At 47.4% G+C, this 25,444-nt stretch overlaps 2 protein-coding genes across 2 annotated transcripts; one reads left to right on the forward strand and one right to left on the reverse strand.

The window, feature by feature from the left end:
* LOC123183003 (putative cyclin-dependent kinase F-2) lies at window positions 1-16,518 on the reverse strand. The gene is made up of 2 exons (XM_044595723.1): window positions 15,818-16,518; window positions 1-386 (listed from the first exon to the last, which is right to left on the reverse strand). Exons 1-2 carry the CDS (start codon window positions 16,464-16,466, stop codon window positions 1-3), a joined length of 1,035 nt encoding a protein of 344 aa, XP_044451658.1. The 5' UTR covers window positions 16,467-16,518.
* A 4,649-nt stretch (window positions 16,519-21,167) lies between these two features.
* On the forward strand, window positions 21,168-24,360 carry LOC123183002 (L-type lectin-domain containing receptor kinase IX.1). The gene is made up of 5 exons (XM_044595722.1): window positions 21,168-21,523; window positions 21,609-21,681; window positions 22,178-22,635; window positions 22,721-23,282; window positions 23,366-24,360. Exons 1-5 carry the CDS (start codon window positions 21,220-21,222, stop codon window positions 24,051-24,053), a joined length of 2,085 nt encoding a protein of 694 aa, XP_044451657.1. The 5' UTR covers window positions 21,168-21,219; the 3' UTR covers window positions 24,054-24,360.
* Window positions 24,361-25,444: the final 1,084 nt, after the last annotated feature.

The following is a 25,444-nucleotide window of genomic DNA, read 5'->3' on the forward strand; positions in this document are numbered from 1 at the left end:
TCAACTCCTTGTAGCCCTAGGGTTGGCCTCCTTGAACCACCGATGCTTGAGCGCTTGCTCCGCCGTGAGCCACTTCTCCGGGTTGCATCGTAGAAGACCGCTCAAGACCTCGAAACCAGCCTCTAACAATGTCGGCGGGCCTTTCATCCTGGCCTCAACCTGACAAGGGAACTTATTCCGCAGAAAGCTTCCTGGTTGGCATCCGCCGGGCAAACGGCGTCCATCGTAGCCTGACAGCTCTTTGATGTCAGCTGTGCCGAGAAGGTCCAAGATCTCGCTGAGGTGCTCCGTATCTGACCTCCCATGGAAAGGGTGCTTGCCGGCGAGGAGCTCAGCCATCATGACCCCAAGAGCCCACGAGTCGACATGCTCGTCATAATCCGTGCGGGGCAATAGCTCCTGTGCGACACATTTGAGGTGAATTGGCAAGAGTGCGACGTTGTTCGAGCGAATGGCTGTGGTGCGACAATTTTGAGCAGGTAAATAGCCCACGCACGACATGGCTGTTAAACTCAACTGATGCCCTCGTTAGCTGTTGGGGGCTGGACCCACCACTTATCCACGTAAGTGCGGGACCCACCACTTGTCTATTCGCGGGACCCACCTCCTCGCAGCTAGAAGAGACGAGCGCCCGTGCCCGTCCGCCCGCCGCCGCCCATTCATCCCCTTTCCCCAATCTTTCTCTTCTCCGGCGACCTAGCGCAAATGTCTACCTCCTCCGCCACGCACTCAAAATGGCGACAGTATGGACCAGTGCTGCTCACAAGGTGCCCTGACTGCCCACGCCCAGACCCTCTTAAACGGTTGGTCACTAAGAGGGATGCCAATGGCAATCTTGGGCGGGAATTTGTGAAATGCTTGAGCAAACCAATGGCAGGAAGGGATGGCAAGGTTAGATCTTAGTTCTTAGCCCGTTCTTTCGCTGTCTTTTGCTCTGATTTCTCCATATTTTGTTTCTTCTCCTCGAATTTGGGATTTAGGGTTCATGTTGTTCTTTTCAGATCTTGAAGAAATGTTACCATTTCGAGTGGATTGATGAATATGTTGATAGGATTCAGTTTGAGGGCTACGTTGATTCGAACGTGGCCGCAACCTGGGAGCTCAATTTGGGCGGGGTGCCGCCGATTGCTGTGGAGAATACGGGGAGCTCGGGCGGAGGGGCGGGCAGAGTCGTGCCGATGGCGATGTATGCGCTTAATGCTGAACTGCGTGCACTACTGGAATTAACTTATTTGTCGTCTGCCAGTTCTTTGCCGTCTGCTGGCTGACGGCAAAGAAGGTCTTTGCCGTCCGCTTCAAGAAAACGGACGACAACGAACTGGCTGATGGCGAAGGTCTTTGCCATCAGCCAATTCTTTGCCGTCAGCTGGCAGACGGCAAACAGAGAGGTGGCCCCCGCTAACGAGCTGATCATAAAAAACTTAACGGGCCCTCTTCTTTGCCATCTGCCAGCAGACGGCAAAGAGAAAAAAAGCGGACGGCAAGGTGGGGCAGACGGCAAAGAGCTAACCTAACTAACGGCCGAGCCCCACCCCGCCCCTCCATCTCTCTTTTCTGTCTCCTCCCCGACAACCACCGCCACCCGCCGCCGCCCCCGCCGCCGCCTCCAGCACCGGCCGCCGCCCCCTTGCCCCGCCACCCGCCCCCGCCGCCGCCCCCTTGCCCCGCCACCCGCCCACCCATCGCCCTTCGCTCCGTCGCCCCGACCACCCGCCGCCCCCTTGCCCCACCACCCGCCGCCGCCCCCTTGCCCCGTCGCCCCACCGCCGCGGCGCCCCGCCGCCCCACCGCCCGAACAGCCCACCGCCGCGTCGCCCCGCCGCCCCCACCACCTGCCCAGCGCCTCGGTGCCACCGTCGCCCCCGGCGCCACCGCCCCGAAGCCATGCGGCACCCGTCGCCACCGCCACCCTGCCACTGCGAAGCCCCGGCCAACGCCATCTCCGGTGAGTTTTTTTTCTTTTGCTGTTTAATTGTTAGATTAGACTAGATATGTGTTAGTGTTAGATTTAGTGCTAGATTATATTAGATTAGACTAGTGCATGGGTTTTAGTTAATTAGTTATATAATTATAAGAAGTAGAAAAAAAGATGAAAAAAGAAGAAGAAGAAAAGAAGAATATGTAGAAGGGGGAAGAAGAAGAAGAAGAGGAGGAGGAGAAGAAGAAGAAGAAGAAAAAGAGGAGAAGATGAGAAGAAGAGGAAAAAGGAAAATAAGGAAGAAATAAAAGAAGAAGAAGAGAAGGAAAAAAGAAAAAGAAGAAAGGAAAGAAGAAGAAGAAGAAGAAGAAGAAGAAGAAGAAGAAGAGAAGGAGAGAAGAAGAAGGAGAGAAGGAAACACCCCGACCCCGTGACCCCCTGACCCCGACACCCCGACCCCCTGACCCCGACACCCTGACCCCGACACCACACCCCGACACCCCGACCCCCTGACCCCGACACCCCGACACCCCGACACCACACCCTGACACCCCGACCCCGACACGACACCCCGACCCCGAAACAGCACCCCGACCTCGACACGGCACCCCGACACCGACACGACACCCCGACCTCCGACACCCAGACCCCGAAACAGCACCCCGACCCCGACACCCCGACACGACACCCCGACCCCGACCCCCGACCCCCGACACCCTGCCATCATATATTTTTGATTTTGTTATGAGAAACATCATATATAATTGTGTTGATCGGGTAGATTTAAACATCATATATATATTTTGATTTTGTTATGAAAAACATCATATATTATTATTCATGTCGGTATTTTTTTATGTTGTACTAATTTCGTTTACTCTTTGTCATGGCAGGTGTTGAAAGATGGTGGGCGCTGGTCGGGAGCGCTCCGAGGCCCCTTCTTCGTCGGCGCGTGGTGGGAGGTCTTCCATTCCACACGCACCTCTCCGCCGAGTGTTGCTGGACAGTATGGCGACACCGCCCGGCCCTTCTTCGTCGACAGCGGTGCCCAGCAGGGGACGAGGTAAGGGAGGAAAGAAGAGAGGAGCACGTGGTCGCGGGAGAGGAGGTAGGGTGACTGCTAGGGCGCCTTCCTCGCCGCCACCCCCAGCTGTTTCACCCGAGCACGTGACTGCTAGGGTGGACTCGTCCGAGGAGGAGGCTACACGGACTCCGGTCCACGAGCCTTCGGCCCACGAGCCTCGGGTCGACGGGCCTTCGGCCCACGAGACCCCGGAGGAGCACACGTCTGGATGGGGTACCTGGCCGGATGAGCCTGAGGAGCCGAGTGGCCATGCTGATGATGGCGGGGAGCCGACTGATATTGAGGAGGAGGGGGCACCGTCTAGCAGCGGGGTTGTACACGGCTCCCGTCCGTGCCGGCGACCCGCGAGCAGAGGTGGTTGATTTACCCTGATGGGGAGAGGTAAGTGCATTTAATCTTTTTGTACCTTCTGCATTCACGTTTCTTCAAATATCTAATGTGTTGGCCTTGTCATGCTGTAGGGGTTGGGACCACCATCATAGTGTCCGTCGGCCCAACTCCGTCCTTGGAGTGCTTTGCCGGCAAAACTTCCCGGGGTTTGTCACGTTGCCTGGTGAGGGTCGGCTTTCAGAGCTTGGATTGAGCTGGGAGCACTACTTGGCTGCCCCGGCCCCGCCGGGTGAGATTATCGACGGTATCTTGTGCGACACGAGGGCAGACGTGGTGATCAGAAAGTTCTGGGTAATTTCTCCTTTACACATTTAAAAATCTTCAACTAGCTAGTTATTAATTGCACTAATCAATATTGTCTCATTTGATTGCAGACATTCTACAGGTGTGAGGAGGGATACGAGGAGGAGGCGGCAAATGTTATCGAGAACGTCTGCAAGCGCCTACTACAGAACTTACGGCACGAGGCTCGGGTGCAGGCTGTTCGAGACTACTACGCCTTGCGTGGTATCAAGAAGCCCAAGCCGGCGTGCCGCGATAAGTTCCTAAGTAAGGAGCAGTACATGAAGGTAATTCTTAAGGCCTTGTACTTACTTCCTTCATTTAGTAATTCATAGCCGTAGCGCTCAAGTTTCTATTTGCTAACTTAGGCGCCTCCGAGATGGTGTGCGGATCGGATGGATTGTTGGGAGGTGTTGGTCAATGAGTGGTGCTCAAAAGAATGGCTAGCCGCCCACAATGCGGCCAAGGACAAACGTGCCCAAATGGAAGGTGTGCCACACCATCAAGGCAGCTCCAACTTATATCAGTTCGGGCGGAACTGGGTATGTGGTTTGCTTCATGATTCATGCAATTCATTCATCATGCTAGCTTGAGCCCTTTAATTACTAATTTACTTTGTTTCTCTCTTTCAGGCACGCTACAATAAGGCGGATAAGGTGCCAGAGGTGTACGACCTGTATGCCATGGCCCACACTGCCTCTTTCAAGAAAGTCAAGGCATTCTCTCCGTCTGACCTCGATGATGCAAACAACTTCACCAACATCTCCTCCCACGACAAACTCGTGAAATATAGAGATGAGGGGAAGGCGAGGCAAGGGGAGGACTTTAACCCGAGCCAGGGTCCCATTGATCCAGAGCTGGTGATGATATCTGGTGGCGGGAGGTCCCATGGCTCCATAGCCCTTGGAGATGGACTTATCCGTTGTCCTAGCACTCTCCCGGAGATCAAGGCGCGCCAGTCGAGCTCCGCTCCTGAGATAAGGCCTCGTGAACAGCCAGTCCAACTCGCCATCAAGGTTAGTTATATGTACTCAGCTATCTTTCTCCATTACATTGTGTGTGTGCTTCCATCAATGATTACAAATGGTAACGAGGAGTGGTGTTTCAGGCTGCTATACAGAGTGAGAGAGATAGAATGGAGAATCTTCTGGCGGAGGCGGTGGAGAGGCAGCGGGAGTTGGAGGAGAGGACGGCAAAGATGTTGGAGGAGGAGAGGGCACGGAATGACATGCAGGCAAGGGCTATGTACGAGCTCCTTGTGGTAAGTTTCTTCTGCAGATTAGCCAAAACATTCATGTAGTTTTTGTCTCATTACTAACTAGTATGACTGAGTCGTCAAAACCAAATGTGCAGTCTGTGTGCGAGAAGACCGGTCAGACCGATCCGCCGATGCCAGTGATTGCTCCTGGGACCACGGTGAGTTTAATTTGAATGGACATTACTTGCTAGTCTTAACATTTGAGTGTCATCATGCTAACGAGACATTGGAAATGATCTTTGGTGCAGCGTAACTCCAGACAAGCATCGCACGATCCTTCTCCAGCTACCGGCACGAGCCAGCCCGCTCCTACACCTCCATGATCATGGTAAGTTTCTCTAGTGTTTTGCTTAACAAATGCATAAAGACCTAGACTTAGCCTTATTTCCTCCAATATGCTTACCACAATGACCTAGACTTAGCATAATTAGCTTAGTTAGCTCATAAACAATCCATTTTACCCAAGTTAGCTCTAAAATGACCCATTTTACCTTAGTTAGCTCATAAATGATCAATTTTACCCAAGTTAGCTCTAAAATGACCCATTTTACCTAGACTAGCTCCAAAATGATCCATTTTACCTATGTTAGCTCTAAAATGACCCATTTTACCTAGGTTAGCTCCAAAATGACCCATCTTACCTAGGTTAGCTCCAAAATGATGCATTTTACCCAAGTTAGCTCTAAAATGACCCATTTTACCTAGATTAGCTCATAAACGATCCATTTCACCTAGGTTAGCTCACAAACGATCAATTTCACCTAAATTAGCTCATAAATGTCATATATACTTCTTCTTCTTCTTCTCCAAAATGACATAATTTAGCTATAAGTTAGCTCTAATATGCTTAGTTCACTCAAAGATGGCATAATTAGCTAGGTTGGCTCCATTTTACCTAAGTTGGCTCTAATATGCTAAGTTATCTCTACTATGCTTAGTTTCCTATAGGTTAGCTCCAAAATTACTTATGTTAGCACAAAATGACCAAGTTTACAGAATAAGCTTAATTATAGTCTTCTTCTTCTCCAAAATGACATAAGTTAGCTATAAGTTAGCTCTAATATGCTTAGTTCACTCAAAGATGGCATAATTAGCTAGGTTGGCTCCATTTTACCTAAGTTGGCTCTAATATGCTAAGTTATCTCTAATATGCTTAGTTTCCTATAGGTTAACTCCAAAATTACTTATGTTAGCACAAAATGACCAAGTTTACATAATAAGCTTAATTATAGTCTTCTTCTTCTTCTTCTTCTAGTATTCTTCTAGTATTCTTCTAGTCTTCTTCTTCTTCTTCTTCTTCTTCTTCTTCTTCTTCTTCTTCTTATTCTTCATTTTCTTCTAGGTTAGCTGCATTTTACTTAAGTATGCTTACTTCTTATAGTCTTCTTCTTCTTCTTCTTCTTCTTCTTCTTCTTCTTCTTTTTCTTCTTCTTTTTCTAACATGTTGTTTATCATTTTGCAGATTTGATTTAATTCACGGAAGCTTGCATGGATGGAGTGCTTCTTTTCCATTTGTGCTTTTATAGATGGAGTGCTTGTTTGGATGAACTATGTTTCTTTTGTATCGATGAACTATGCATGTATGGTAGGATGACACTATCATAATATGTATGGTTGGATGCATGTATGTGGAACTTGCTATGTATGGTTGATGGAACTATGCATGTATGATGAAATTATATGTGTTGAATATCTCATATGTTTGCTGTGAACTTGCCATGTGAAAAATATATATGTATCATCTATTTGCTGTGAAAATGGTTGGGTATAAGAAAAAACAAAAAAAAGAGGCAATGCAGGCTCTTTGCCGTCTGCCACCGACGGCAATGGGCTCTTTGCCGTCCGCCGCAGACGGCAAAGAAGCCACGTGGCAACCACCTGTGCTTCCTGGCAGCTGACCCATTTGGTCAGTTTGCCTACAGTGGCAGGCGGCAAAGGCTTGATGCTCTTTGCCGTCAGCGGCGGACGGCAAAGGCTGCCGTTAGACACCTAATGGACTAACAGCGAATTTATTGTCGTCGGCTTTCTTTGCCGTCCGCCGCTGATGGCAAAGGCCCCTTTGCCGTCCGCTTCAGAAAGCAGACGGCAAAGAAGCTCTTTACCGCAGCCAACTTTGCCGGAGCCTTTTGCCGTCCGCGGCAGACGGCAAACGCCTTTGCTGTCCGCCATCCTTGCCGTGGCAGACGGCAAAGTAGCTGATTCCTGTAGTGATGCGGAGTCCGAACTGACCGAGGAACTGAAGAAGATCAAGAAACATCTAATGCAGATGATCGATTTGCAGAAGCAAGCAAATATCATGGCAGGGGGGTTCTAATGTTGTATCATTGCTCTGTTTTTATTTTATTTGTTGTTCATCCGTCATTAGAATGGGCATTTAGGCCTGTCAGGGTAGACGATGTGATCTGTGCGCCATGCCAAGTTATGTATCTGAATTGAAGCAGCAATTTGGAACACAAATTATTCAGTGTTCATGCTCTGTTTCCTCTATTTTTGTTCTTCAGTTAACAGAGTACATACCCAAATTCAGTTCCTAGTAAAAAACAAAATTGGGCTGCCGAATAGATGTTGGGCCGTGACCAGCCCACCCGCGTTGGGGCACCAACCCACCCGCGTAGGGGCACCGGCCCACCTCTAACTTCAGCAAATAAAATGGGGCCCAATAAAATGTTACTTGTTTTTATTTTGGCCTTTTTCTTGCACTAAATTTTGTGATGGATCATTTTTTTATGCACTAAAACTAAATGTTAATTGTTTTTATGCATGTCTACGGTTCCATGAACTAAATGAGTTGATGCTTGCATGAAGTGCCCGAAGTAAATTAGTTTGCATTTTCTAGTTGCACCCATGTCCATAGTGGGTTTGCATGGGGCTCCTAGTTGCATGTCCATGGTTTGGCCAATATTTTGAAGATGGTGTGTGTGGTGATTGGGGTGTAGAAACCCGGGCCCGTAGCAACCCATAGCAATACACGAATAATCAGCATAAACAACCCATAGCAATCCACAAATAATAGCACGAAACACACAATATATATAGTAGCATAACGATTATATAGAAGCATAACGATTGCAACCCATAGTTCCACGATAGCCTTACAACTCCATGATAGCCTTACAACTTAAAGTACTAATAAAACTTAATAATAGTAGCATAACGATTACAACTTAAAAAAACTAATACGATAGATCTATAGCAAGCTAGATAGATAGGGGGGCACCAAACGCGGGTTCTTCGGGTTCTTTTTCTCCTCCTCCTTCGGGGCCACCTCGCTCCTCCGAGCGCCGCCCTTCACTCCTCCCCGTTGTTGATGGGGTACGGGAGCGTGTGCATAACGCCGTTGTTGGGGAAGATGCCGTTGAAGTCGGTGACGATATTGTAGGTTGTGAAAGCTATGAACTCACAACTAACCCAATACGCTCGCCCGAGGAGATGGAAAGCATCGAAAGGGTTAGTGAACGTGGCGAGGAGCCCAACCACAACGCCGTTGTGGTTGACCTCCTCAAGATGGTACATCCGAGGAGAGCCACGGGGGAGGTGGAGGAAGCCGGCCGCAAGGAAGAACTCCGTTAACTCCCTTGCGCCCCTCCACCTCGAGATCGCCCAAACCCTAAGGGTTCTCTCTACATACACTCCGGCCGGGTAGAGCCTTTCCGGCATGGTTGGGGAGAAGCGGTAGGTGGGGCCGTTGTACTGCATGGTGGCGGGGTGGCTTGAGGGCTCGATCGGGTTTGATGGAGAAGAAGGAAGAAGGAGGGCAGAGGAGGTAGAGGATGGGGTGTGGATGAGGAGGGAGAGGAAGACGATAGTGCCCGGATTAAATAGCCCAAGTGCGACGTGGTTTCACCCCGTAGAATTAATGGGCGGGCGGCGTTTGGTGGCACCCCATGAAAGTGTGTACACGAGCGTGGGAAACGGGCTGCGATCCTTCTGTGCCACCGGTCGCGGGTCAAGGGGGACGGGCTCACGCACGCGTCTGTGCCGTCGTGGGTCAAGGGGACACGCCTGCCCCGGGTTCTCTGCGTGTGTCGCCCGTGCATTCATGCCGTAGCCCATTAATTTGCACATCTTGCTAGGGCCTGGCTAGAGGGCAACATTCGGTCGATGGGAGACGTGACAATAATGGACGCCTTCATTTGCCCATCTTGTAACGGGCAGCATGCCGTTTGAACTGCATCGATACCCACATCGATACGCCATGCCAGTATTGCGTCCTCAAAGAGGAGCACGCCATGTACAACACGCCATGCAGCGTTGGCTTTTTGGTTGCCTTCATCGGGCTGCTGAATTGTGGCCGGGTGCATGCTTTGATGCGACGATGTGTCGGTTCTAATGGTAGGCATGCGACAGCTTACTGCGTCGATAGGGGTGGTGGAGCAGGGCTACGTCGAGGGCATGCATGCAACGCACGGGCGCAGTTCTGCGGGTGGGCATGCATGCTGCGGGTAGAAACGGGCACGAATGCAACGATGGAAAGGGCACTGCGTAGGCTTGGTCCATGCACCGCCTCAACTCTTGCCGTTGGATTCAAATGAACGGTCCTGATGCCCCAATGAGAGAGGCTGATCCAAACCCCACCGATTCAACCAATCAGCGCGTCTCACGCGGATCGATGCACACTGATTCAACCAATCAGCGCGTCTCATGCGGATCGATGCACACTGTAGCTAACCCTAGCGCCTGATCTCAACCGTCCACGCACAACGATCGACGACCCGGTAGTGTGCGGGGTTTTGAGGGGTTTTGAGAGGGGTTTTGACTGATTAGGGTTGAGCATAACTAATTCAAAAAAATCAAAAAAATATAAAACTTGCGCACATAGTTTTATTATGTCGTATAGTAACGAGAAAAAAATATAAATATGGTTTACATACATTTTTACGAAAAATCCTTCACAAAATTGTCATTCCTCAAACAATGTAGTATGGAGTTCAAGGGAGAGAGTAGTGGGCACCCGAGAGTAGGTGGGGTTTTGAAAATGAAAAGTGTGAAAACCTCACCAAAACTTCATTTTGGATTGACTAAGAAAGATCTTAACTTACTTTTCTCATTTTCATGTTTTAAACTTGTTTTATATATAATTTTCTATTAAACCTTGTTTTTCAAAAAAAGAAAATAATAGAAAATTAATTCAATAAATAGTGAGACTTTAGATTTACACTATATAGGTAGAATAGATGTGTAGAAAAATTATTTGGCTGGTTTAGACAAGGTGCCAAAAAAACTTGCTTAAATATGAGGTCGTTTACCCTACCTTTGGAGGTCATTTGAGACACACTTTTCATGACTATGAGTTCAACTTACCAAAAGGGCTCGGAATGATCAGCAAGCAAACATATTTCAGTTGAGGTACTTTAGATAGCATTAAAACATCAATACCCCATCCCTAATTCAAATTTGAGCCCAAATTTGAATTTAAATTTGAATTTTATTTGGTTGGTTTAGACAAGGTACCAACAAACAAGTTCGAATAGAAATACGGGGATACATAGTGACTACCAGTACGCACCAAGTTACAAATATTATTACATGCCCTAAATTTTCAAACTGTTCTTTGTTCTACCTCTTCCTACCACGTTGCGTGCCCTTCTTCGCCTTAGCACTTCTTGTTTTTGGTTCTACTACACACACAAGTTTCAATGATCATCTTGGTTTTCTTCACTGGTCTTTTCAACACCTCGCCAACACCCTCGTGATCAGTGTCTTCAGTCTCAATGTTGACAGCAGTTTCAGTTTCTTCGGTGTGTACCTCAACATGGGTTTCTTCAGTCTGAACCTCGACATGCTCAGGTTCAGTTTCAACCTCGAGAGCAGTTTCTTAAGTCTGCTCAGGCTCAGGAACACTTCTCTTCTTTCTACCGCCATTGACTCTTGCTTTTTTTGTTGGCCAACACTGTTCAACAACAAGGGGCTGACTTGCTCGCTTCCTCCTGGCCATTGGGAAAATGTTATAGATATAGTAATTGGAAAAAGCACCAAATCAAAACACAGATAAATAAACAAGAACATACTTTGGCTTATCAGGAGTGTAACGGCATTTGACAGATCTCACTCTGTGCCCAAGTTCCTGGCACAACTTGCATCTGTTTTTGTTACCTTTTTGGGCCCTTTTTGGCTTTCCATCTTTCTTTCCCTTCTTACTACTCCCACCTTTCTCAAACCATGCCTAGAATCTACTATGTTTATGCCTGCCAGCCTTTCTTTTCGTCAAGGGAGGACACATGGAAAATTCAATGTCCACTTCAGGCCACTGAGACTGATCTGTAAGTGCTGGAATTGGAGTAGCATATGCGGCTTTGAATCTTGCTACCGAATAATATTCATGCAAATATGGGTGCATGTTTATCTTCGGTTGGGATGCTAAGAAGAGAATGGCATGCTCACATGGTTTACCAGTGTGTTGCCACTCGAGGCAAGTGCAATCATGCAATTCGGTGTTAAAAACATGTCTCCTTCCAGTTTTGTTATCTCTAACTTCAGCACCCCAAGGTGAAGATTTTTCAACAAACAAATGTGAAAGACATCTGCTCCTATTGACCACCTGTTGTACCACTGCTGGAAGCTTATCACCTTGCAGACAATCACCTATCCTTCTTCTCAATTCCCACAACCGCATGAGCATGATCCTGATTTGGTCAACCATGTCATGCACAGGCAAATCTTTTAACTCCTTCACCTTGTTGTTGAAACTCTCTGCCAAATTGTTGTTGATGTGGTCACACTTGATGGCAGTGTTGAATGCTGACCTGTACCATAACAAAGAATGGTAGGTGTTCAGCCATGGACCAAACTCCTCACATGCTGCCATTATCTTATCAAGATGATATTTGTGCGTCTGTCTAGTGTAAGATCTTGCTGCTGGCCACATGCGCCCAAATTCTTCTCCTCTAAATTTTTTGATCAAATTCATCCACAAATGACCGAAGCACTCCCTCTGCTCAGCATGTGGGAAAACATTTTTCACTGAATTTTCAAGCCCCTTACATGCATCTGTGTGTATAGCCAAAGGTGACACTGGCCCTAGGCATCTTTTCAACTGGATCATGAACCATGTCCATGAAGCCTCTGTTTCTGACTGAAACAAGCCAACAGCAATAGAAAACATCCAGTTGTGTCCATCTAGAGCATTGCATGCTGCCAACTGACCATTCCACTTGCCTGTCAAAAATGATGAGTCTATGCTCAAATATGGACGGCACCCTGCTTTGAACCCATCGATGCAAGGCTTCAAAGCCATAAAAAACTTGGAGAACTTGACATCACCTTCGGCTGATACCTCTGTATCTATCTCCACAACGCTGCCAGGTGACCTCTTTTCCACCTCTGCTTTGAAGTTGTAAAGCATCCTAAATGTATTTGCCCAATCACCATATAAAATTTTCATTGCCCTTTGTTTTGCCTTCCACACTGTGGTATATTTCAGTTTAATGGGGTACATCTTTTCCAAGTCTACTTTGAGTTTCTTGGCAGTAGTGTTTGGTATTTTGGCTAAAATTGGGGTGATCTTTTCTGCAACCCAAAGTTGTGATGTCATGGTTTATACTCTCTGTGAACTTGTAATACAAGTATGTTGATTGGGGATTTGGTTAACCCTGACAGTACTTCCATCAGGTTGCAGTCTAGCAGATATGTACCACTTGCAAGGCTTCACACTACCATCAAATCCTCTGCACCTCGCATAAAACTTCTTTCTATCAGTCCAAACAGTCTTGGCATCAAACTCATGTTTCACTGCATAAGTCTTGAAACACATCCTAAACTCCTTCATGCTTGGGAACAACTTGCCTACTTCAATGACAGGGTTTTCTTTGTCATACACATGCACCAGCTCATCATCATGTGCATCATCTACTTCATCTGCAGCTTGTTCCATCAACTGTCCATCTACTTCTTCATCAGCATTAGCAGGCAAACTAGATTCGCCCCTCTCCTGCTTATCTCTGACATCGACTGGAATGCCAAAAAGTTTGGCCATCTCAATGTCAGGCATTGGTGCAATGACCAAATCAGTAGGCTCATCTAATTCAACTACATTCCAATCAACAGTTGCTGCAGTTTCAGTTTCAGTTCCAGTCACATTTCCCTCTTCGGCTATTACTGTAAGTTCAGTGCACATGGGAATCAATGGCCTCTGTGTAGCCCAATCATCATCTACCATCTGCGCAGCCAATTGTGATGGCACATATCCAACCTTCAAAAAAAAAATGTTCAGATCAACGAGCTCAGCAAAAAAAATTAGCCCGTTTGCTTGTCCAGCCGTTTTGCCGATCGATTTCTTCAACAATCTGTTCACCATCTTCTATTCTCACATACTCTCCTTTCCAATCATCAAACTGCAACAGTGATACTTCTTGCTCTAGACCCTAAACAATATTCTCCCCAATTTTTTCCACCCATTTCTTCACTGCCGTCTCTCCCATGTTCTGTAGAACTTGTGGATCAATCTCTGTAAACTCAACCTCCTATTTAACAATTGTGTCTCTCTCAATGTTCTGTATGCTACCATCAACTAATTTTGCCTTTGATGGAAAGAAATTGACTGTCAATTCGAAGGTCCGAGCGGCAGCATCCCCTCTATCAATGGCGGACAGTGTGAGCCCGTGAGAAAGAGCAGACGAGGCCACCCCCTAATTGCATGCAAAATTGGATCGGAGAGAGGCGCATTACCTATTCGAAGTTGAATCTGGCGGCTCCATCTCAGTATGCCCATGGGCTCCCTGTTGGGAATCGTAGCATAATTTTAAAATTTTCCTACGTTCACCAAGATGCATCTATGGAGTATACTAGCAACGAGGGGAAGGGAGTGCATCTACATACCCTTGTAGATCGCGAGCGGAAGCGTTCCAATGAACGTGGATGACGGAGTCGTACTCGCCGTGATCCAAATCACCGATGACCGAGTGCCGAACGGACGACACCTCCGCGTTCAACACACGTACGGTGCAGCGACGTCTCCTCCTTCTTGATCCAGCAAGGGGGAAGGAGAGGTTGATGGAGATCCAACAGCACGACGGCGTGGTGGTGGATGTAGCGGGTCTCGGCAGGGCTTTGCTAAGCTTCTGCGAGAGAGAGAGAGGTGTTGCAGGGGAGGAGGGAGGCGCCCAAGGCTGTTGTGTGCTGCCCTCCCTCCCCCCTTTATATAGGCCCCCTGGGGGGGCGCCGGCCCCAAGAGATGGGATCTCAAGGGGGGGCGGCGGCCACAAGGGGGGGAAGGGGTTGCCTTGCCCCCCAAGGCAAGGGGAAACTCCCCCCCCTAGGGTTCCCAACCCTAGGCGCATGGGGGGAGGCCCCCCAGCCCACTAAGGGCTGGTTCCCTTCCACTTTCAGCCCACGGGGCCCTCCGGAATAGGTGGCCCCACCCGGTGGACCCCCGGGACCCTTCCGGTGGTCCCGGTACAATATCGGTAACCCCCGAAACTTTCCCGGTGGCCGAAACTGGACTTCCTATATATAATTCTTCACCTCCGGACCATTCCGGAACCTCTCGTGACGTCCGGGATCTCATCCGGGACTCCGAACAACTTTCGGGTTTCCGCATACATATATCTCTACAACCCTAGCGTCACCGAACCTTAAGTGTGTAGACCCTACGGGTTCGGGAGACATGCAGACATGACCGAGACGCCTCTCTGGTCAATAACCAACAGCGGGATCTGGATACCCATGTTGGCTCCCACATGTTCCACGATAATCTCATCGGATGAACCACGGTGTCGAGGATTCAATCAATCCGTATGCAATTCCCTTTGTCAATCGGTATGTTACTTGCCCGAGATTCGATCGTCGGTATCCCAATACCTTGTTCAATCTCGTTACCGGCAAGTCTCTTTACTCGTACCGCAATGCATGATCCCGTGACTAACGCCTTAGTCACATTGAGCTCATTATGATGATGCATTACCGAGTGGGCCCAGAGATACCTCTCCGTCACACGGAGTGACAAATCCCAGTCTCGATCCGTGCCAACCCAACAGACACTTTCAGAGATACCCGTAGTGCACCTTTATAGTCACCCAGTTACGTTGTGACGTTTGGCACACCCAAAGCACTCCTACGGTATCCGGGAGTTGCACGATCTCATGGTCTAAGGAAAAGATACTTGACATTGGAAAAGCTCTAGCAAACGAAACTACACGATCTTTTATGCTATGCTTAGGATTGGGTCTTGTCCATCACATCATTCTCCTAATGATGTGATCCCGTTATCAATGACATCCAATGTCCATAGTCAGGAAACCATGACTATCTGTTGATCAACGAGCTAGTCAACTAGAGGCTTACTAGGGACACTTTGTGGTCTATGTATTCACACATGTATTACGATTTTCGGACAATACAATTATAGCATGAATAATAGACAATTACCATGAACAAAGAAATATAATAATAACCATTTATTATTGCCTCTAGGGCATATTTCCAACACTCTCCTCACAACCTATCGATTCCGCAAGCGAAAACAGAGGAAACGAGTTGAGATCTACGGGCCCGAGAGAGGAACGGGAGGGCGACTAGGGTTTGAATTCACTCACCATTTTCTGAGGACGAAGGCCCCGCCGCCGTTGAGAACGAGGGCTCCGCCGCCGCCACCGAGAACGCAAGATCCGCCGCCACCGGAGAAGAAGGGGGGCAGAGTGGCGGGCCCGGCACGGTCGGGCGGCAGGGCACGGTCAGCTGTTTTGAGGAACAATTAAGTTGGACCCACATGTCCTAACATAAACGGGCGGGCTTGGTTGACGACCAATTTAACCACACTTAACACCCCACGTGGCCCTGGGCTATTTACACGCTCAAATGTGTCGCACCACAGCCATTCGCTCGAACAACGTCGCACTCTTGCCAATTCACCTCAAAAACGTCGCACATGAGCTATTGGCCCAATCCGTGCACCCAAGAAGGAGCTCTGGCGCGCGGTATCCCCGTGTCCCGACGGGGCTGGAGTAGGGCGGCCCATCAGCCACGCTGCACGACAGCCCTAGGTCGCAGATCTTGAGGTTCCCATGGCTGTCGACAAGCACGTTATCTGGCTTCAAGTCACGGTGCATCAGACCGAGGCGATTGATCCTCCTCGCGCCGGCGCAAAGTTGTCTCATGAGCACGCGAACCTCCAACTCAGTGTGCCTCCTCCCGAATCGGACATGCTTCATGACGTACCTAAGAGTTGGCCCCACAAACTCCATGGCAAGGAAGGCCTCGCTGTCGAGGTGGCCGGAGGCGCGTGGCTGCACGATGGACGGGTGCCGGCTGCACGCCTCGAGGGCGCTGACCTCGGCCGCGAAGTCGGAGAGGTAGCGGCCTGCGTCGCCGCCGTCGCTCGCACGAAGACACTTCATCGCCACGATCTCTCCTGTGCGGCGGTCCCTGGCCCGGTAGACGACGCCAAACGTTCCTGCGCCGATCACCTCGAGCCGGTGGAAGCGGCCGCTGCCTGGGGGAGTGGCCGGCGCTCTCTGACTCTTGCGCGCCAGTGTGGCCGCGACCACGTCGTCTAGGGCAGCGACGCCCATACGCGGCCGGGTTGCAGTCGACCACCCCATATCTCGCCGGGACAAATCCTTGTTTGATCGATCGACTGGTGGCGGAGACAAAAGCTAGATAGACGGAGGGAGAGGATGAGAGATTGATTTTGCTTCTCTCACACAAGGCCGTATGCCAGCCTATGTATATATAGACCGCCAGCGCCAGGACGCTAACATTACACGGCTCGGAGACGGAATTATAATCAAACTCGGACACGGACCGCTCAACTCGTGCTTGTTTGAAACCCATGTCATGTTAATCCGGTTTAGGCTAGCTAGCTTAAGCGTTAGGCTTAAGCTAATTAGGATCCTAATTCCTACGAAGGTTAGTTCCTTTGCGTCCAGATGTAGTGACGCATGCATCGATCATGGAACGCAACGCATGCATGCACACATTGACACAGCCCTCGTATGGTGAGAGTGAACCGGTCCATGCATGCATATGCCACTCGAGACACGCTTGCATTACGTACGGCCGGCCGCTTTCGCGGTGCAAAAGGCGTACTCTTGTTCTTATAAAAACAGATCCAGCGTGAATAAGATTGTCATTGCAATATAAGTATCTAAAATGTTTACATTTATATCATGGATTTTTAGGGTAATATAAATATCTAAAAAATGGTGGGTTTTGAGTAAGGTTTGTCGTCATTTTAAGTACTAGATGAATTCCCCGCTCGTTGATGCGGAAATTTGTATAAAATAAAAACTGTGTTGAACTACTCAACCTAGCTAGTATCTTTATGATTTCTCCTTTAGCAAGATAATTTGTTTGCCAATATTTTTTTCAAAAAAAATGTGTGTCTTTGTATATATAAGTCTAAAATGGAGCAAAATGAAACAAAATATACATGGATCAATTTTCTTTCATGGAGCACCATAGTGTGAGCTACATGCATGTGTCAAGTGACTTCAGTACTTTAAGCACATGAGTTACTGCATGCATATTTGCATGCATGCGTCGGTTACCACATGCGCTTGGTGCAGCTGCTCTCAACGTGTAGATCGGATGGCAATTATAGATAAATCTAGTATATCCAATGGCTAAATTAATTTGGATGATGTGGCTCAAGGAGAAGGCAGAGAATTCTAATAATGGGGGCTAGTTATTTAGATATAGTAGATTTATGACGCTCCAACGAATACAGAAACAAAATCTACACACTATAGTACTCCCTCCATTTTTAAAATAAGTGTCGTGGTTTTTTTTTTTGCGAGAAACTCTCGATATATTCATCTTCAATCATGCCAGTACAATGAACACCAGAAATAATGAAAATTACATCCAGATTCATAGACCACCTAGCTAGCGACGACTACAAGCACTGAAGCGAGCCGAAGGCGCGCCGCTGCCATCGCCACTCCTTCGTCGGAGCCGGGCACAACTTGTTTTAGTAGACAGTCAGGAAGTCGTCATGCTAAGGCCCCATAGGACCAACGCACCAGAACAACAACCTCACATGACACTTATTTTCGACGGAGGGAGTGCTAATTTGTTGTCGAAATACTAACTTTCAAATTTATATGTGGTGTTGTTTGAGATTAAAAATAGAGAGAGAAACGTTTACTAAGTGAATACTAAGATTGTGTATTCCAGAAAAAGACTGAGATTGGAAATGTCACACTGACTGCGCTCTTGATTTCTCTAGTGACATATATTTTTTATAATCAAATGAAAAATTCAGAAATTGGAGACAAATCCATTTGTTCAAAAAGCTCAGAAACTTTGAATTGAGAATATATAAACTAAAGCATGAACTGTACTAGCAAACTAGTCAATAAAAGTTATGTCGACGCTTCAATACCCTCGCCAGAGCTATACATCGTCTGTTGCGAGGTAGAGTCCCATCTCGCCTATGGCGGGCGCTGTACCCCTTTACTGCAGCACCAATTTTTCAGTTCCACTGTTTTGCAGGGTTTCTTTGGTTTCTTTGCCTTCTTTTTGTTTTCCTTCTGTTCTCTTCCTTTTTTTCCATTTCCTTTTCATTTGTTTCCTCAGTTTTCTTTGTTCCTTTCTCCATATTTTCTTTCTTTCTTTGGTTTTCACCAATTTTTCTTTGGTTCCTTTTGTTTTTTCAACACATATGTACATTTTCATACACATTGTACATCTTTCGTATACATCAGAAATATTTTTTATACATGCTTAACAATTTTAAAATATATTCTTTGATGTCAACTTTTCAGACACATTTTATATTGTTTGTATACTTCTAAAATATTTTATATATAACTTAAACATTTTAAAATACGTGATTAACATTGTTTCAAATGATATTTTTATTCAATTTGTGTTAAAAAAAATTGAAATACACGTTGAAATTTTTTTTTACATTGTTTAAACATTTTCTTTGAAATGCGTGAACATTTTTCTAAATGTAACATACATTTCACTAATGGTACAAAACATTTTTTAGAATTATACAAACATATTTTACATTGTCTGACATTTCAAAAACCTTTCAAAGCATGAACTGTTTTTTAAAATCTCACATACATTTTTTGAATTGTATACAATTTTCTATTAGTTGAGTGAACAGTTTCTTTTTGTAGATTTTCTCATTATTTTTGAATGGAAATTTTCATTCTTTTCGTAGATTTGTTTTTTCAAAATGACTTATCTCTCAAACCGTGTGTCCAAATCTCGAATCGTTTTCATCGTTGGTTTCTTCGCGTCGAGAGCTTCAAAACTAGATCCCATATTGATAGGTTTCGACGGACCTTTTTTCCACGAAAATAACCGAAGCTGGAGTTTTTTTTCCTTTCAGAGAGGCACGACCGTGCCTCTCGCGGATGCAAATCTTTTCCTCCAGAAAAGTTAAATATGTGCCTCTCATGGAAGAAAAAAAGGGCTTTCCCCTTTTTTAAGAGGCACGACCGTGCCTGTCGCAGAAGGAAACCCGTGCCTCCACGAGAGTAAATATGTGCCTCTTGCGGAAGGGACAAAAAGAAAAAGTTTTTTTTTCGTTTTTGAGAGGCAAGACTAGGGCTGGAATTCGAGCCGAGTCGAGCCAGCTCGGCACGACTCGCTAGAGCTCGTTTTGTTAACGAGCTAGCTCGACTCGACTCGTTATTATAACGAGCTCAAATCCAAGATTGGCTCGACTTGTATAACTCGCGAGCTGGCTCGTTTAGCTTGTTAAGCTCGTTAAAGACATGAACATAAAACCCTCAAATATTATAAAAATGATTATGTATATATTAAACATATATATCACTAAACAATAGTAATATCCTTATAACGCACGAGTCTCCTAGGCGGCTGGGCCTTCAACGACTAGGCCTTGTGTTGTGTGCCTGGGACATAGGGTGCTGAGTGGCTGATCTTTTTTTGTATTGGAAGTGGCTGATCTTTTCTACCGAGCCTAACGAGTTACACGAGTACTCGTAAGATTGGCTCGTTTAACTTGGTCTATAAACGATCTTAAACTAAAGCTCGGCTCGACTCATTATTCTTCGAGTTCGAGTCGATTCGAGCCGAGTCACGAGATACTCGTTTAGCTCGCGAGCTTCGAGCTTTTTTTCCAGCCCTAGGCAAGACCGTGCCTCTCGCGGAAGCAAATCCGTGCCTCCACGAGAAGTAAATTTGTGCCTCTCATGGAAGAAAAAAACATGTTTTTCCCATGCCTCTTGGAAAACAAAAAAAAATAGAAAACGCGTTTTTCCCCTTCCCAAGAGGCACGACTGTGCCTCTCGCAGAAGCAAATCCGTGCCTCCACGAGAAGTAAATTTCTGTCTCTTGCGGAAGAAAAAAATGTGTTTTTTTCCTTTTTCGAGAATCACGACCATACCTCTCGTGGAAGCATATCTATGCCCCCATGAGAAATAAATCTATGTCTCTCGCGGAATAAACAAAATGGAAAACATATTTTTTTTCCTTTTTCCGGGTTGCCAGACCGTGCCTCTCGCGAAAGCAAATCTGTGCCTCCGCGAGAAGTAAATGTGTGCCTCTTGTGAAAGGGAAAAAATAGAAAACATGTTTTTTCCGCTATCTGAGAGGCACGATCGTGAAAGCCAATTTACTTGGTTGCAAGCGTGCAGCCTTCACGAGCCGGCAACGCTTCACTGTTCAGAGCTACTCGTCTCCAGTGAATTAGAAGAAGGAGATTAGAGCCACACAAGGCTTCTAATTATGAGGAGAAGAGTATTAGCCTAATCCTAATTAGTCAATTAGGACCAACTAGAACTGGAACTAGAAGAATTAGAGGAGGCTCCAAAACTTGTGTATCCAAATAAAGCAAAATCCACTAGTATATATAGGTTAGAAATGTTTCTACTCGATTTCATAAGTAAATTAAGACTGGGGTGTCTCTACTCTACATTCTTTTTTCACAGGGACTTATTTGGTTCTCACTTTTTTCACAGTGAACTTAACTGCCTTTTTTTCTTTCTAGAGTGAACTTGTGAAGGCACCCCAGGAAAAAAATGCAAGGCGGCAGGACCTCTCTTCTACTTCTTACCAAGGGCTCCATTAGCACAGTGCAACAAATAATTGCATTGCGTTCACCGGCCAGGGAGGGAACATCAGGGCTCCATTAGCACAGTCCAAATCCGTGACATATCCATACCAATCAGTGCACTGTTTGTCTAAAAAAAGAAAGAAAAAAGAACCAATCAGTGCAGTCTTGGGCGCGTTTTGACGAGTTCACGGGTCTTGAGGGTCCAGCCCATGTGCAAACTATAGTAGAAAGAAAATGGTCTTTTGCTATAAAGCCATGAGCAGTGGGCTTGCGACGCACACAGTCCACATTGCATACATCACATCACATTATTGATGGGTCATGGCAGCATGACGAGGGTGCTCGCTCTGGCCGCTGCCATGCTGGCGGCGACCGGCATCGGCATGGCCAGCGGGCAGCAGGCCGGCGTGCCGTCGATCATCTCACGGGACACGTTCGATTACATGCTGGGCAACCGCAGCCAGAGCGGCTGCGAGGGCGGCGCCTTCTACACATACGACGCGTTCGTGCAGGCCGCGAACGCGAGCAAGCTCCGCGGCTTCGGCACCATCGGCGACGAGGATACACGCAGGCGCGAGCTCGCCGCCTTCTTCGGGCAGACCTCCCACGAGACTGCCGGTATGAATATGATATGCGCGCGCGACACTATGATTTTACTTGAATTTTTCTGTCGACAGAGACGAGTGTTATGCCTGTGCCGCAGGTTACTGCTGGGTGAAAGAGCAAAAGCCCACGATTGCGCGCTACTACGGACGAGGCCCCATACAGCTGACTCAGTAAGATTTTTTGTTTTGATTTTGATGGTGATGATATCGTACTCCATAGTGTTGCTTTCCGTCTATTTTTGCTTAGCCCGCACTTGATTTCTACCCAACTTTAGCCTCCTTCGATTCAAATTAATTGTTGTAGCTTTAGTATAAGTACTCTCTCTTTTCCTAAATATAAGTCTTTCTACAGATTTAAATATAATAAATTAATGTATATATATACTTTAGGTAAATTTATTCGGCCTGTTTAGGACACATCTAGAACCTTGTGTCCACTATGTTTGTAGTCTATTTGTTTTTGTCCCAGGTTTTTTTTTATTCCTTGTTGTTGTGTTATTTATGGGAGCTTAGATGTGATGTCCTTAGAAAGCATCTAGAAGTGAATTAGACAAACTGTAATTCAATTATTTTGCTTCGTATGTAGTCCATAATGAAATGCCTAAAAGGACTTATTTTTACAAACAGAGGAACTAAATACTTAGTACTAACAGTTTACAAATAACAGCGACTACAACTACCGGCAAGCTGGGGACGCGCTGGGGCTGGACCTGCTGGGTAACCCGGACCTGGTGTCCACCGACCCTGTCGTCGCGTTTAAGACGGCTATCTGGTGGTGGATGACACCGCAAGCGCCCAAGCCGTCGTGCCACGCCGTGATGACCGACGGCTGGACGCCGTCCACCCAGGAGCGCGACGCAGGCATGCTCCCCGGATATGGTATGACCACTTACATCATTAACGGCACCCTTGAGTGCGGCAAGGGCTACGGGACTGCCCCAGCCAAGGATCGTGTCCGCTACTACAAGATGTACTGTGGCATTCTCCAAGTCGGGTACGGGGACAACATGGTCTGCAAGAACATGAAGTTGGCACAGCCACCCTTGTCTCCGCCGCCTCTCGGAGGCATGAACCAAATGCAAAGACGGCCAGCACAGCCACCGTTGCCTGCGCAAACTCTGGAAGGTCAGTTAGCTTTGCGGGCTTATTAGAACAGAGAGATGCTGCACATATTTCGGCAAAATTCTGATACACTGATAATTTCTCGCAGAATCTCCGCCTCCTCCAAAAACTGGGCTTCTCATCGGCATTTCTGTCGGTTCTGTGTTGTTCTTGATCATTCTCATCGCCTCGATTTGGTTCCTTCTACGGCAGCACCAGCGAGAGCAGGAGAAAATCCGTCAGCAAACAACAGAGCAAGAGCTGGAAGAGAACAACTTCCTCGAAGATGATCAGGCCATGGAAGACGACTTCGAGAAGGGGACTGGTCCCAAGCGATTCCACTATAAAGATTTGGCCGTCGCCACCGACAACTTCTCCAACGACAAGAAGCTCGGACAAGGTGGCTTTGGATCGGTGTACAGAGGTTTTCTGAGTGAATTGAACCTTCATGTGGCCATCAAGAGAGTTTCCAAAGGCTCCAGGCAGGGGAGGAAGGAGTACGCATCTGAGGTGAGGGTCATAAGCAGGCTTCGGCATAAGAACCTCGTGCAGCTCATCGGCTGGTGCCACGGAGGCAGTGATCTGCTCCTCGTCTATGAGCTCATGCCCAATGGCAGCCTCGATAGGCATCTCTACGGTGCCAATAACGTTTTGCTTCCATGGTCTGTTAGGTAAGCCCATCAGATAGAGTAGTCTCAAATTGCTTTTGGCCTTAGGCCGCTGATAATTAATGTGACATTTCTTCCATCTTCAGGCATGAGATTGTGCTGGGATTGGGCTCGGCGCTTCTCTACCTACACCAGGACTGGGAGCAGTGCGTCCTGCATAGGGACATCAAGCCAAGCAATGTCATGCTGGACGCGTTGTTCAACGCCAAGCTCGGCGACTTCGGGCTTGCCAAGCTCGTTGAGCACGGCCGAGGATCGCTGACGACAGCTCCCGCCGGCACAATGGGATACATGGACCCAGAATGCATGACCACCGGCAGGACCAACACCGAGTCGGATGTCTACAGCTTCGGCGTCGTCCTCCTTGAGATTGCATGCGGTAGGGGGCCTGTAGTGGTAGCTCAGGAGGAGGAGGACGCGATGCACTTGGCTCAGTGGGTGTGGAATTGGTATGGCAGGGGGAGGATTCTAGGCGCCGCTGATACGCGATTGGGAGGAGAATTCAATGCCAGAGAGATGGAGTGCGTGATGCTGGTTGGGCTTTGGTGTGCTCAACTTGATTGCAACCTGAGGCCGTCGGTTAGACAGGCTGTCAACGTGCTGCGTGCTGAGGCGCCGATGCCGGTCCTCCCTGCAAGGATGCCGGTGGCAGCTTACATGCCGCCGTCGGTTGACATACATAGTTGTACTACTTCTTCGTTTGTAACCGTCGGCACTGGTGGTAGTGTGGTGGACACAACTCGTCAAGCTGGACCGGAGCATCTTCTTTGCTAAAATAATACGACAAATCTTCAAATTCACAAGAAAAAATGTCTCGTTTCACAGGAACATTCAACCATTCAGAGTGTCATTTATTCCCCGTCGACGACGAGACGGCTACAGTGACTTCGTAAATCTTAAGATGATATGCCAGCTCAGTTTGTTGAAGATGCTCATAGAGATAAGGTGTGCTTGTGTGTGTTCATAGGGGTGATTGTATGCGTGTATGTATGAACCCTTGCGTCTGTACTGTGTTAAGAAAAAACATTCACAGTGTCATTCATTTCCCCCAAGATGAGCCCTTTTTGTTTTTTCTCATTTGTAGCATCAAAACTGTCTGAGAACGGTTTTTTGTAGCGTGAACTACGCGGTATCCATTATCGTAGGCGTCCAATATGGGCTTTGGTGCATGTGGATACGTGCTGAATTAGCAGCTCAGGCGGTAAACACATCATAGTCTGGTGTCAGAATACCTTTTATGGGCCTGGTACTGTACCTGATATGATGTGACATGGGCCCGGTCAGACAAGCCCCACATTCCTTTGTCTCACCATCGACCTGTGACTAGTGGATTCATTATTTTTATCCCTACCATGAAGACTATGTTCCTCGTTTGGAGCACAAATTGTTGATTCTGAAAGATGCACCGGCTGAATCTAATTGACACAACCGGGTGGGAACGAAGGTAAGATGGATCATAGCACAATTATTTGAGGAGGGAACGAATTTATATTTTTGAAGTTATCGAACACATTTTTTACCAGATCCACTAGATTGCCATGCTAATTTTCAATCCTGTCAGGACATGGAACAGCAGGAATCATTTATGTAATTACAACCAAGTCATTGTCACACAACGCCTCTCTCTCTCTCTATTCCCTGCGCCTCTCTCACATCACCTCTCTCTTTCTTTTCTCTTTCACACACAGCCAACACCTCACATGCATGCAGCTATAAAATAAAAGCTCCTTCCCTTGCATGCGGCTCCATTCTTCTGTGCTCTCTCACATCACATCAGCACCTCACATGCATGCCTCTCACATGCGTGCCGACAAATATCTATTAATCACGGGGAAAACACACCTACACAGTGGACATGCACATGTGTAGTCAGAAGGTGGTCAAATGATGCACAGATCACGACGCAAATGAATGGCCTAGATAATGGGTACCGCGTAGCTCGGCCTAGGCTGCAACTTCCCGAAACTGTTTCGACTATCAGTAGAGAAGGATCCGGAGCGCACTTTCAGTGCACGGCGGCATTGGTGCACTTTATCCATGCGGTGCACTGCATGCATTGCGATCGGTCCAATGGGCCCATGCTCTTATATATTAGCAATACGTGCGGCATATACTGCATGGAGGTGGTACGTTTAACTGAAGTTATGGCCCCGTATGGCGAGGCA

The sequence above is a fragment of the Triticum aestivum genome, chromosome 1D, assembly GCF_018294505.1.
Source record: "Triticum aestivum cultivar Chinese Spring chromosome 1D, IWGSC CS RefSeq v2.1, whole genome shotgun sequence".
Taxonomy (NCBI): domain Eukaryota; kingdom Viridiplantae; phylum Streptophyta; class Magnoliopsida; order Poales; family Poaceae; genus Triticum; species Triticum aestivum.